This window comes from Cannabis sativa, chromosome 2 (assembly GCF_029168945.1).
Source record: "Cannabis sativa cultivar Pink pepper isolate KNU-18-1 chromosome 2, ASM2916894v1, whole genome shotgun sequence".
In the NCBI taxonomy this organism is placed as follows: domain Eukaryota; kingdom Viridiplantae; phylum Streptophyta; class Magnoliopsida; order Rosales; family Cannabaceae; genus Cannabis; species Cannabis sativa.
In genome coordinates, this window is record NC_083602.1 from 90,610,991 (window position 1) to 90,623,727 (window position 12,737).

General features: G+C 29.7%; 1 protein-coding gene and 1 long non-coding RNA gene across 4 annotated transcripts; one reads left to right on the plus strand and one right to left on the minus strand.

Annotated features, from left to right (window-relative positions):
* Window positions 1-227: 227 nt before the first annotated feature.
* Window positions 228-3,553, minus strand: LOC115720930 (multiple C2 domain and transmembrane region protein 5). Of its 3 annotated transcripts, none has more exons than XM_030650142.2 (3): window positions 3,373-3,525; window positions 2,923-2,955; window positions 228-2,770 (listed from the first exon to the last, which is right to left on the minus strand). In XM_030650142.2, the coding sequence occupies exon 3, from the start codon at window positions 2,759-2,761 to the stop codon at window positions 455-457; it is 2,307 nt and encodes a 768-aa protein (XP_030506002.1). In that variant the 5' UTR covers window positions 2,762-2,770; window positions 2,923-2,955; window positions 3,373-3,525; the 3' UTR covers window positions 228-454. The 3 variants fall into 3 exon arrangements, with proteins under 3 accessions (XP_030506002.1, XP_030506003.1, XP_030506001.1); XM_030650143.2 differs by lacking the exon at window positions 3,373-3,525 and adding an exon at window positions 3,044-3,188; XM_030650141.2 differs by lacking the exon at window positions 2,923-2,955 and having other exon boundaries at window positions 3,373-3,553.
* Window positions 3,554-4,126: 573 nt separating this feature from the next.
* Window positions 4,127-5,135, plus strand: LOC133035171 (uncharacterized). The gene is made up of 2 exons (XR_009686452.1): window positions 4,127-4,460; window positions 4,799-5,135. It is a non-coding gene; the product is annotated as an uncharacterized LOC133035171 (long non-coding RNA).
* The last annotated feature ends 7,602 nt before the right edge of the window (window positions 5,136-12,737 follow it).

Below are 12,737 nucleotides of genomic sequence, written 5' to 3' on the forward strand. Positions count from 1 at the left end.
AATTTTAAAAAAGCTTTAAAAAAATAAAAAAAAAAAGTTTAAAACTTCTAATGTAATGTGTTTTAAATTTAGTTCTTTAAATATTTTAAAGCATGTGAATATTTAAAATCAAATTTGATCAATTTAACTAAACTATTCATCGTTATATATGATTAAATTTAAATTTAGTAGACAAATTTTATGGATCAAATTTGAGTTCGGAATACTAAATATGCACGACATCAAAATAAATACCAAATAAGAACACACCCTCAATCATTTTTATTCATGTTTATTTATTATATTACATTACATGAAATGCATTCATTGAAGTCAAAACATAAAGACTAATGAACTCAAAAACAAACTAAAACATGTTTTTCATTACACATTAAACATAATTCCAAATAAAAACATCAAATGCAACAACAACAACAACAACTAATAATTAAGCAAGTCTTTCTCCTTGATCCTTTTACAACATGCTATCTGATCTTGAAGGCAATCTTCTAAAAAAGTTGAGAGGAACAGAAGGAAGCTTATGGCGAAATCTCGGGTGCCTCAACATGTAAATCCCTGTAAGAAGTAACACAATTTGGAATGGAGTAACATACAAAACAATGGCTGCAATCAAACAAAATGTCACAAACAATGTGCTTGCTCTTGGATCTCTCCAACTAAGAAGAGACTGAAATCTTTCTCCTTGTGTTGCCAAATCACCAACAACTGTCTGAACTCTGCCTGCTATGCTCCTAAGTCTGTCATATCTCATCCTAACAATGTCTGAAGGCCTTGAAGTTGGGAATGTATCGAATTCCTCGTCTAGCTCGTCGGGGTGAACAGCATCAGCATGTGAAAGCCTTGTGTCCATGTGAGGAGGGTGTCTTGATCTCCATCTGAAGTTCCAAATACCAATCAAGAAAAGGTAAAGAAAAACAGTTGGGAGAATCAATTCAGGGTAAAGAACTAGTATGATGAATAGTATGTGAATTAGTATAGTTGTAATGGGGTTTCTCCAATTGCAAATTTGATCAAACCATTTTCCAACTGCAATTAAACCACTTAGAACTCCCATGATTCTGAAGAAATTAGCTTTGCTTCTTCTCATACTCCACATGTGTGAATCAACATCAAGCATGTATTCCACAACCTCTTTTCTTAGAGCTGGTTCAGCTCTTGTTAGTCTCATCGAAACGATTTGCATAGCTTGGTGTCTCAAACTATCTAGTTGGATAACAGACAAGGGGTGAATGTAATGCATTTTGGGGAGTAAAGGGTGTGAGTACATATGCAACATGTTGATTAAAGATGAGCATGTGAACCTCACTGCTAATTGAACTTCTCCCATTTTTTTCACACCAGATGAATGCAGCACTAGAAGAGGGTATGAATGAGTGTAAACTCTATCAGTTTCGAGTGTTGAGAGGCGAATTCTCACTTTACCAATCCTTGCATCTTTCCCACTTCCTCCTTTCTCTCCATGAATGTGTCCATTGTCGAAAACTCCAATTGTAATGACAGTACAAGGGTCGAAAACCTCCCATGTGTACTGCTCATTCCATTTAGGAGTTGAGCTATCGACGATTGTTCTAGTTCGAACCCATTTCTGTCCATACTTAGCTACACAATACGCGTCTGTTGTTCCTCTACCATCTTTGGTTTTCATTGGCATAAGTCCCATGGCACTTATGACTCCCAGCTCGAAAATCCCAATGCTCGGTCTCCACAATTGCTTAGCCGTCGGCCTTAAATCGCTACTATAATGTGTTGATTCATCCAAAACATGATACCCTCCATCCAAACAAATCCTCAAATGAATCCTACTAGCAAATTTAGTATCTTTCTTCTGTTCCCCATCTACCATTATATACCTTTCGAGATTAAACCACCTAGTGTTGACAGGCTTATGATCAAGTCTCTTCTGAACATTCTGCAATGGAATCAAACACTTCCCCAACACTTCACCTTTATCTTCCACACTAAGAATCAAAGGCTCCTCAAAAGGCTCAGCAACAACAAACATCAAATCCTCATTCCACATCGGATTAATACTCTTACTCGGTGATGTTCTAGTCCTCAAAGCCTGATTTCCAAGCACAGCTTTGACAAAAACTTCAGGGTACCTAGTCTTATCACCAGGCTGCAAATCTTGAGCTTCAATCACATTCACTCTAACATACCAAAGCTTTGGAGAAAGGTAAACTTTTGATCTAATATTAGCAACGCCATCAGTACTAACCGACGCAGCATCAGAATGCCAAGCTTCGGGGAAAGCCTCATCAGCTTGAGTTCCCATCCACACAGCTAACATAAGCTCTCCTTTAGCCTTACTACCTTTCCTATCTTCCAATCTATACCATTGTGGCGCCAAAGGACTATCTGGAGGAACCCTTTTCGGTATGTCATTAAGTTCAAACATAACTCTACCAATTATGTCATCAATCACAACATCCTTATCTTTAACAACAACTTCTAATGTTGAAGCTTGAATTCTTTCTTTAGAGAAAGCAAAACATTGGTTCCATTCGGGGTTCGATTTCTTCTCGAAATACTTAGTAACACCTTTGTAATTCCCAAGTTTCACTTCAACAAAAGGATCACAACTACCTGTTACATCTTTTCCAGGCAAATCTTTGGCTTTAACAACTCTAACATAAAGGTACTGCATTTGCTCAACAAGATCATAAGTACATGAGAGCTTATCTCCTGTGATTGCGCCTGCACCGATCTTCGGTGAGGTCTCCTTTAGAGCAAAATCTACAGCCTGTGGTGGCTTCTGCATATTTTCTCACTGTGGAAAACAGAGAAAATTAAATTTCAAACAAAGAAAAAGTTCTCACTTTTCACACTAATCTAACAATTTAGTTGCATTTACTCAAAACAAACATGAAAAATGGCAGAAATTTGAAACAAAGATTAAAGAATCAAAATCAATAATAGTACATTTTACTAAGCTTTAAACCAGATTGTGTTAACCTGCATAATCCAAAAAAGAAAATAATGTTGTCAAGGCATATGATATAATAAACTCATTAAAGATTGTATCTTTGATAAGTTTTCTTACTGATCATCACACACTTTCTCAGCAACCAAACATAAAAGAGAAAAATAATGCAATATAGGTAGAAAATAGTTGAGAGTTTAAAGTAACTTATTTCACATAATGCATAGAATAGATCTAAGTGAGAAAAAGAAACTTTCAATGTAGCCTAAAACAACAAGAAACCTAAACTACTTATACTAAAAGTAACATTAGTAGTTTCAAGTTTCAACAACTAAAATAAGAAACAAGAAAAAAAAAAAGTTTGGCAAAAAATAAAAAAGACCATTTTTTGAACATATAATGAAACACCCTTTTGATTAAACTTCACCATGAGAGAAAAAAGGAAGTACCTTTGGTCACTCCTAATAAGCTATTTTTTCTTGAAGGTGTAACAATGGAAAATCTTTTTTTTTTTTTTGAATTTGAAATTAAAAAAAAATGGTAAGGAGTGGGAGCTGTAGAGTGTAAAGAAGAGTGGAGATGAGATCTGCAAAGGACTCTCTCTTTTAAAAAAAAATGAAAAAAAAAAAAAGACAGGAATTTTATTTTATTTTATTTTTGGTTTTTCTAGATTTTTAACCTTAAAATATTTTGTTTTTATTTTGTCTTTTTTGTTTTTCACTTCTTTTTGTTGTGTTGTTAAATGTTATTATTATTTTTATTAATTAACCCGAGATGCACACGTGTGAGGATTGTGTTGGGTTTTGGCACGTGCCCTAGTTGGAGTCTTGGACCGTTCTTGTTCCAAAGAGACATTCAAAGTTGTGTTCTTTCTATTAGAAATTTAAAATAAAAATGGGTTATTTGCGGCAAAACCCCCCGAAGTAGAGAGGGTTTTGCACATAACCCCCAAATCTAAAATTTTGGTGGTAATACTACCTAAACCACTGGTCCGTTAGCAAATACACTCCCCCGTCTAACTGACCCCGTTTTCTGCTTATGTGGCTGGTTAGCCCAAGTGCCCAGTCAGCAAATCGAAATTACGTGGCACAATTTTATTAGTCCACGTAAATAAATATTTAAAAAAATAAAAAAATTAATTATTTTAAAAATAAAAAATAAAAAAAAATTATTTTTCTTTAAAAATTAAAAAAAAAATAATAATTTTACATTTTTTTTTTTTTTTTTCCTTTCTTTCTTTTTTTTTCTTTTTCTTTCTTTTGCAAACACCCTCTTCTTCTTCTTATCTTTCTCTCTCTCGCAGGTAGGCAGCCATGGAAGACCACCATGCCATCTCTAATCTCTCTTGATCCCCCTCTCTCTCTCAGCCATCTCTGTCGATACCCCTCTCTCTCTCTCTCAGCCATCTTCTCTTTCTCAATCCCCCCCTCTCTCTCTCTCTCTCCCGATAATACCCAAGGACCATGTCGCCGTCGTCACCGTCGTCGAGGACCACGGACCCAGGTGCCGTCGCCGTCGTCGAGGACCACCACGCCAGGTAAAACCAGATCCCACATCCTCTCTGTTGCTCGATCTCCTCTCTCTCTCTCTCTCTTTCTCTCTCTTTAGATCTAGGGATTTCTATAAAAAAATTTTGCAATCATCAAGATCTGTGTATATATATATCCCTATTTGTGTATTATCGTGTTTATTATTTTCAGATATGAGAAAAGATAATTGTTGTTGGGGAAAATAAATTTAGGGTTTTCAGATTTAAGTTTTGGGACTGAAATTTTGTGTATATATTTGTGTGTTTATTTGTTTGTTAGATTTGAATATTTTTTAATTTGGGTTTAGTATTTAATTTTTTTTGTGTGATATGGATTTGAAAAATAGGTTGTGATGGTAGTTTCGGTAGTGGTGGGCGGTGGTGTTTACGATGGTTATGGATGGTGGTGGTTTACGGTGGCTACGGTGGCTACGGATGATGGTGGTTTCGGTTGTGTTGGTGGTGGTGTTTACAGTGGCTTTGGAGGGAAGTGGTGGATAGATAGAGAGAGAGAGCTGAGATGAAGAAGAAGAGGGTATTTGCAAAAGAAAGAAAAGGAAAAAAAAAGAAAGAAAGGAAAAAAAAAATGTAAAATTAAAAATGTTTTTTTTTTTTTAATTTTTAAAGAAAAATAATTTTTTTTATTTTTTATTTTTAAAATAATTAATTTTTTATTTTTTTATATATTTATTTACGTGGACTAATAAAATTGTGCCACGTGTACACTCTGTACACGTGGACATTCCAACCTGGCACTTAACAGCCAAATATGGATGGAAAGGGCTAACTGCTAACGGACTAGTGGTTTAGGTAGTTTTACCACCAAAATTTTAGATTTGGGGGTTATGTGCAAAACCCTCTCTACTTTGGGGGGTTTTGCCGCAAATAACCCAATAAAAATATTATTTTTATAATCATTTTGTCTTAAAAAAAAGAATCAATCAATTTGTAACATTCTTAAAGGAAAATAGATGTATAAAATAAAGAGCAATTTGCGGCGAAACCCCCTTATGTTTTGATTTTTATACACTTAACCCCCTTATCTTTATTTTTGGTGGCAAAACCCCCTTATGTTTTAATTTTTATACACTTAACCCCCTTATCTTTTTTTTTGGTGGCAAAACCCCCTTATGTTTTAATTTTTATACACTTAACCCCCTTATCTTTTCTTTTGGTGGCAAAACCCCCTTATGTTTATTTTTTTTGCAAATTGGACACGCCAGTTAAATATTACCGTTAAATATCAACTGGATGACCACTGTATACACCTTTGTATATGTAACGGTAAAACCTCGAAGTCGATACAGTAGTAATCCAGTTAGTATTTAACGGTAATATTTAACTAAAACTTTAAATTTGCAAAAAAAAGTAAACTGAAGGGTTTTGCCACCAAAACAAAAGATAGAGGGGTTAAGTGTAAAAAATTAAAACATAAGGGGGTTTTGCCACCAAAAAAAAGATAAGGGGGTTAAGTGTATAAAAATTAAAACATAAGGGGGTTTTGCCACCAAAAATAAAGATAAGGGGATTAAGTGTATAAAAATCAAAACATAAGGGGGTTTGGCCGCAAATTGCTCTAAAATAAATATATTTAGATATTAAAAAAATTAAAATAAGAAAGTAATTATAATCTTATTAAAATAAAAATATATATGAAGAAAATAATAAAAATAATTGAAATTAACTCAAATTAATGTAAAAATAATAGATAAATAGTCAATTTTAAAAATTACTTTTTAATTACTTTTTTATAGATATTAGAGTGTTTATATAAAATTTTAATATAAATATAATGCAAAAAAATGGAGCTTTCAAATTTATTGATCATAAATTATTATTTTTATTTTAATTTTTTTAATAAAAAATAACTTCATTAAGAAATAAATCGTAAGCATAAACTTATTAGAAATATCACTTTTAATGAAAATTTGATATGAAAAAGAATAGCAAGCTCTAGTAAAATTACGAGTCACACAATTAGCATAACGATAAACAAGTACTAAAGAGACTCAACTTATACAAATAATTAACTATCTACAATCATTAACAACTAAACAAAAAGAAATTTTATCATTAAATGGCTATGAATAGTTTTATCCCCTACTAAATAATCCGTCTCAAGAAAAATCACTGTCAACCATCCTTTGTCTTTAATCAAGCTATCCAGCTAACTCAGATGTCACATTACTAGAATAACACAACACTGTGAGCTTCAACAAGAAAGCTTAGGCGATCACGAGCTCCCAAACCCAACTTGAACAGGTAAGTTTTAGCGAACAATGCAACATCAATATTTATCTTGATTTGATTGTCTCAAAGCTTTATCGAAACTGTGGCAACAAATAGTACTTTGATTAATGAAAATGCTAAAATATATTATTGGTGTCTAGCACCTTCCTCCGTATCATAGCACTATAAAAAATAATTTTATATTACTTACTAATCGTAAAATGACACTTATAAAAATGGACAGCACTAGTACTCAATGATAATGCACTTTATTAATTATCACCACAAATATTTACTCTCTTTTCTTAAAAAAAATAAAAACAAATAAAAAAGATTGACTAGATATGGATGAGGTCAAAAGGGGTCAACATAATATCATCTCGAGAATATCATATATCGCGTGAAAATATCGGAGATAAAAAACCAGCTGTTCTCGAAGTTAATAAATAGACAAAATTGGAGGAAAGGAAACGATTGTATCAAATCAGTTTCATACAAAATCATTGAAACTGCCGACGTGTAACCTCTTATCCTAAATACCAGTTCTTTTATATCAGTACTATCTATTCTTAGATGGACATGTCAGCAATTGTAAATAGTAAAAGTGATTTTGGTTGTAGAGAATTAAATCTCTTTGTTGGAGTCATGCTCTGTAGTTCTCCGTTATGTATGGCTCACAAAGTGGCAAGAATCACGCGCTTGAGCAGAGCGTGGAAGGAATGTGTTCTTGTCCCTAGCGTTTGTCATCCCCTAGTCACGTGACTCACATGTGATAGTATTTTTATATTTCAAATTTATTTATTTTTTTGGTAGACCGTGTGTTTTGTAAAAGTTACCGATTGGATTCTGTATTTTGTTAAATGATAAAATTGATGCTGTATTTTTCAAAATGGTAAAAATAGAATTCTGAGCTTAATTTTTGACAACTTTTTTTTTTTAATATAACAAACTTGAAGACAATTCCTAATATGAATAAATACAGAAAATGTAAACAGTTTTGTCATAGCATTTTTGAATCAGATTATAATTAAATTTATTTTGACAAAAAAATCAATTTAGGGTCCTATTTGTACCATTTTAGAAAATACATAGTCTATTTTGTCATTTAACAAAATAGAGGATCCAATTAATTACTTTTACAAAATACAGAGTCTAAAATAGTATTTACCCTTATTTTTGTTTGGGAATGCACTTATATAAATATAGTATTCCTAATTTTTTTTAAAAAAAATTTAATTTTCATAAAGAGTACTATTAATTAAAAAAAATTTCTATTACATTCTTTTAATTTATACATCTGAAAATATATGTTAAAATATTTTTTTTAATTTTTTTATAGCGGTATTCAATATCATCTCTGTAAATTTTTAAAAAATTATGAATAATTTACAGTATCAAAAATAGAGTTCTAGATAATCCATTTTACCACACATATTTAAAAAACTTTAAACGTATTTTCGGCACTGTAAAATATATACAATTTTTAAAAAATTTATAGAGATGATGTTATAAGCATAACACAAACACTGCAATAATTTTTTTTGTGAAAAAGATATTTTGGCATGTGTTTTTAGGCACGAAAGTTAACTGAGAGGTTGTAATAAGAAGTTAACAATAACACTACTCTTTGCATATACTATAGGTTGCTTCTGCACTATTTTTGATACTTAGATAATTTTAATCTTAATACAATAATGTACGACGTAGTTATTTAAAATATTATGTACAATTTCAAAATTTTGAAATAATTTATAGTATAAAAAATACGGTTCATATAGTATATTTTACATGCTTATAAAACAAAACACATGTAATAAACTGCTTGAACTTTATTTTTAATGTGTTAAATTTTTAAAATTTCTTAAAATTTTAAAAAATATATTAAATAATTATATTGTAAACTCTTATATATATAAATTAAAATTAAGACTATTTTCTCTAAAAAAAATTAAGACTATTTGAATGCCAAAAAATGCACCAATACATGTTTGCACTATAAAATTTCCCTATTAATTATAATACAAGTAATTAATCCTTACAAAAAAAAATACAAGTAATTAATATATCATTTACAAATTATTACGAGAAAAATAATATTTTATTTTTTAAAAATTATGTGTGCTTAACAATTCATTTTTGTTCAAAAAAAAAAAAAACAATTAACATCATTTATTCATACCTTTAATTAGTACTTATCCTTAGTACTTTTCAAAATATATCCAATCCATATATATATATTAAGAGAAAAAAACACAAAGAAATATATGCAAATTAATTCACTCTATTTTTCGAATTGCTTGTAGTTGTAGTGTTGACTTAAGAAGGATTTTATTAATTTTAGAAGGGCTAGAAAGAACTATATACTTAATTATCTTAATTTGAAAATAATTTTCTCACCAATTAATACATCAACATTTAATTTTCTAGATAATTGTTGGTAGTTCAATGTAAAATTGAGAATTGCTAAAAGCTATTATTATCTTTTTTGATATTATATCGTTAATTAATTTAATTAAGTATTAGGTTCTATATAATTTAAAAAAATAACTTTTAAAAAATATTACTAACTAATAATCATAAGACGTCAATAAAGATATTTAATAATAATGAGCATTGTTATTAGGTACTAGTGGTGCCTAGCACCTTCTCGATATATCGCGTTGCGATTGACTAGCGATAATCCCTAAAAGCTATTATATTAAATTATATGGGACCTGATACTTAGTTGGATCAATAGCGATATTGACACATAAGAATGTGTTAGACACTACTAGTGCCCTTTAGCATTTCTCATAAGAGTATTGCTATTAAGCACCAGTAGTGCCTAGCACCTTCTCAACATGTCGCGTTGCGATTGACTAGCGATACTCTCTAAAAGTTATTATATTAAATTATATGAGATCTGATACTTAGTTGAACTAATAATAATATTGACACATTAGAAGATGCTAAGCGATACTTTTTAGGATTTCTCTTCTCATAATAATGAGCATTGCTATTGGGCACCAGTGGTGCCTAACACCTTCTAAATGTGTCGACTTGCAATTGGCTAGTGATACTCTATAAAAATTATTATATTAAACTATATGGGACCCGATACTTAATTACACCAATAGCGATATTGACACGTAGGATGGTGCTAGGCACCAGTAGTGCCCTTTAGTATTTCTCCATAATAATACACTAAATCAATATTTCATTTATTTATTATTTATGGGGACCATTTTGGTTATTGGAAATGGACCAAATATTGTCGAGCTATAATAAATTTCTTTTGACTAAAATAATTTATTGTTTCATTTATTAAAATTGAAAATATTTATATAAAAAAAGAAATTAATGATGAAAATAATCAATAGAGTGCGTGGCAATAAATAGCGAGTGAGGAGAAATATATAGTTATAAAGACATGCATTCGCTTTTGCATGGGGTTTAGGTTTTGACTGTTCTCTTCTTATTAGTATTGCACGTGTGATTTTACACATTTGCCCCTCATCCAATAATATCCAATTTCATCATCGTATATATATACATATTTTTAGTAAATACACTTTTTTTTTTTTTAATTTTATTATGATTTATGATTTATGTTTTATTATACCTTTGGTCTTTTTAGTTTGTTAAAAATAGTTTAGTACTGTAAATTGGTCATTAATTCTATCAGATTCGGTCACATAGCAAACAAAATAATATAACTATTTAAACAATTAATGTATTAGTGCTACGTATAATTAATTTGAAAAAAAATATATATTTTTTAATTTAGTTTTAAATAAATTTGTACTCATTTATTGATTTTTAGTTTAGTGATATTTTGAAAATATATTTTTTTAATTTTTAATTTTAAATTATGCCCATAACGAGGACCTAGACAATTAGTTAAAAAAATCATATCATTATTTTATTTGTTACATGTAATAAAATTTGACATAAAGACCAATTTATATAAGCAACTTTTTATTATTATTGTTTACGTTTACTACACTCTCAAAAAACTTTTAAAAATTGATCATCATTAGTTGATCATCATAATATAATTTTGCATTATTATGTAATAAAAACAAAAGAAAGTCCCTTTATTTATATTTTTAATTTATTTCTTGACAGTGTCATGATGAACTTATTCTTTCATAATATTAATTGATTTGTGCTACGTAGTGATTAATTATTTTGCTACATCATTACAAAAAAGTATTTCTTCCGTCCAAAAAAAAAACTAATTATCTATTAGAAAGGTATACTAAATTAATTCATGAGTTGCAACCAAAGTCGACCCTAAAGTGAAGTGAGTTAGGCATGCGCTTAGGTAGGATCGGTCTTAAGCCTGTGCGTAAGACCCACACTCTTTGGGCCCAAAATAAAAACTAAAATGCTTTATTAGACTTTTATTTAAGTAAAATTAGATATATTATAAATAATAAATATTCATAGCTTAATTAGTTAGAGTGTATGATACATTACACAATAGTATGGGTTAAGTCCCATGACATTCTTTTTGGATCCTAAAATTTAAATGGTTTTAGACCCATATATTTTTAGGGTCGGTCCTCCTCAAACCCTGCATGCTGGACTCTAAAATTGTGAAAAAAAAATATCAGTATATAAATAAAATATTATATAATATATATTTGACAAAAAAAAAAAATGGGTTACTTAAAATTATTGTCTCAAAGACTAGTACAAAGTTTTTTTTTTTTTTTTTTTTTTTTTTTTTTTTGATTTAAGCGTTTATATATTACATTGCATAATTTGGGACTCGAACCCAATACTTTCAACACACACGCATCCTCCTATGACCACTTGAGCTAGCCTTAAGTGGTTAAGGTTTTTTTTTCTATATATATATATTTTTTGTTAAAAAGAAAAAGAAAAATTTAACTTTAGAATTGACTGAATTCATTTTATTTTATTTTGTGAGCAAGTACTTTAGTTTTTCCCATGCATGAGAGAAAAGGGTGTTTTGATATGGGACCAAAATGGGAAACAATAACTTTATTATATTTATGTTTATAGATATCATTCATGGTTTGGTTTTTGGTAAGAAAAATTACAAAAACTTAGGCCAACTGTTGCTTTCCCAAGCGTTGAGCAAAATAATGAGAAAACTATTGATGTTTGGTTAGGTTGGTGGGCTTTATATTTAAACATATACAAACACAAAAATAAATAAATAAATAAATAAATATACTTTTTACTTTTGAACTATAACCACTATCTAATCATATTTACAAAAAATTTCACAACTCGTAAAACTGTTTAAAATTTGAGAAACACAATTTAGTAATAATAATAGTTTGGATTTAGGGCAAAATTAAAAATTTGAAGAGACATGATGAAATAGTGATAATAGTTCGAAAGCCAAAAATCATATTTATTTAATAAACATAATTAAACCTTTTAACTCTCATGTCATTTTATTCACTCATAGCTTGAAAGTATAGCTAATTAATAGCATCATATTATATATGATAACTAAATGAGGAACACCTATTCTTTTCATACCCTAAAATAAATAATAGTTTTACTCAATTGTTTAAACTATCTAACCTCACTAGAAAAGTCTGAAATCTCATTTTACAAATATATATATATATTTTTTCTTAAAAAAATATTACTTTTTCAACATTGGTCATAATAGCTTAAGAATGAGTTATTTTCTTGATATAAAAAAAGAATGAAAATGAAACAAACTACCCTTAGCAGAGTGGATTTCTGGCTGTGAAAAGTGATGTCATTTTCATTATCATAACTATGATCTGTGTACAGTGCTACAACAGAAAAAGATAGGCTTTGATTTGGAAGAGTTTAAATGCTATATATATATATATATGTATGTATATACAAGTTGGATTGCAGCATGTGTAAGATCCTGCTCCACTACCTTGAATGAGATTTTTGGCCTTTAAGATCAAATGGTTTTAATGCTCACATGCATATGAAGTGAAGATGATCAATTAGGCCCCATCTTCTGCAATATCTTGTTATTTTGGTAAAAAGATTTTCAAAGTTGAAGAATATTCACAAAGCTCTCAACTTTAACTACTCTTCTCTTCAACA

Bases quoted from the DNA above. Each gene is read 5' to 3' on its own strand.
- LOC115720930 (XM_030650141.2), bottom strand. From the start codon at position 2,761: ATGCAGAAGCCACCACAGGCTGTAGATTTTGCTCTAAAGGAGACCTCA.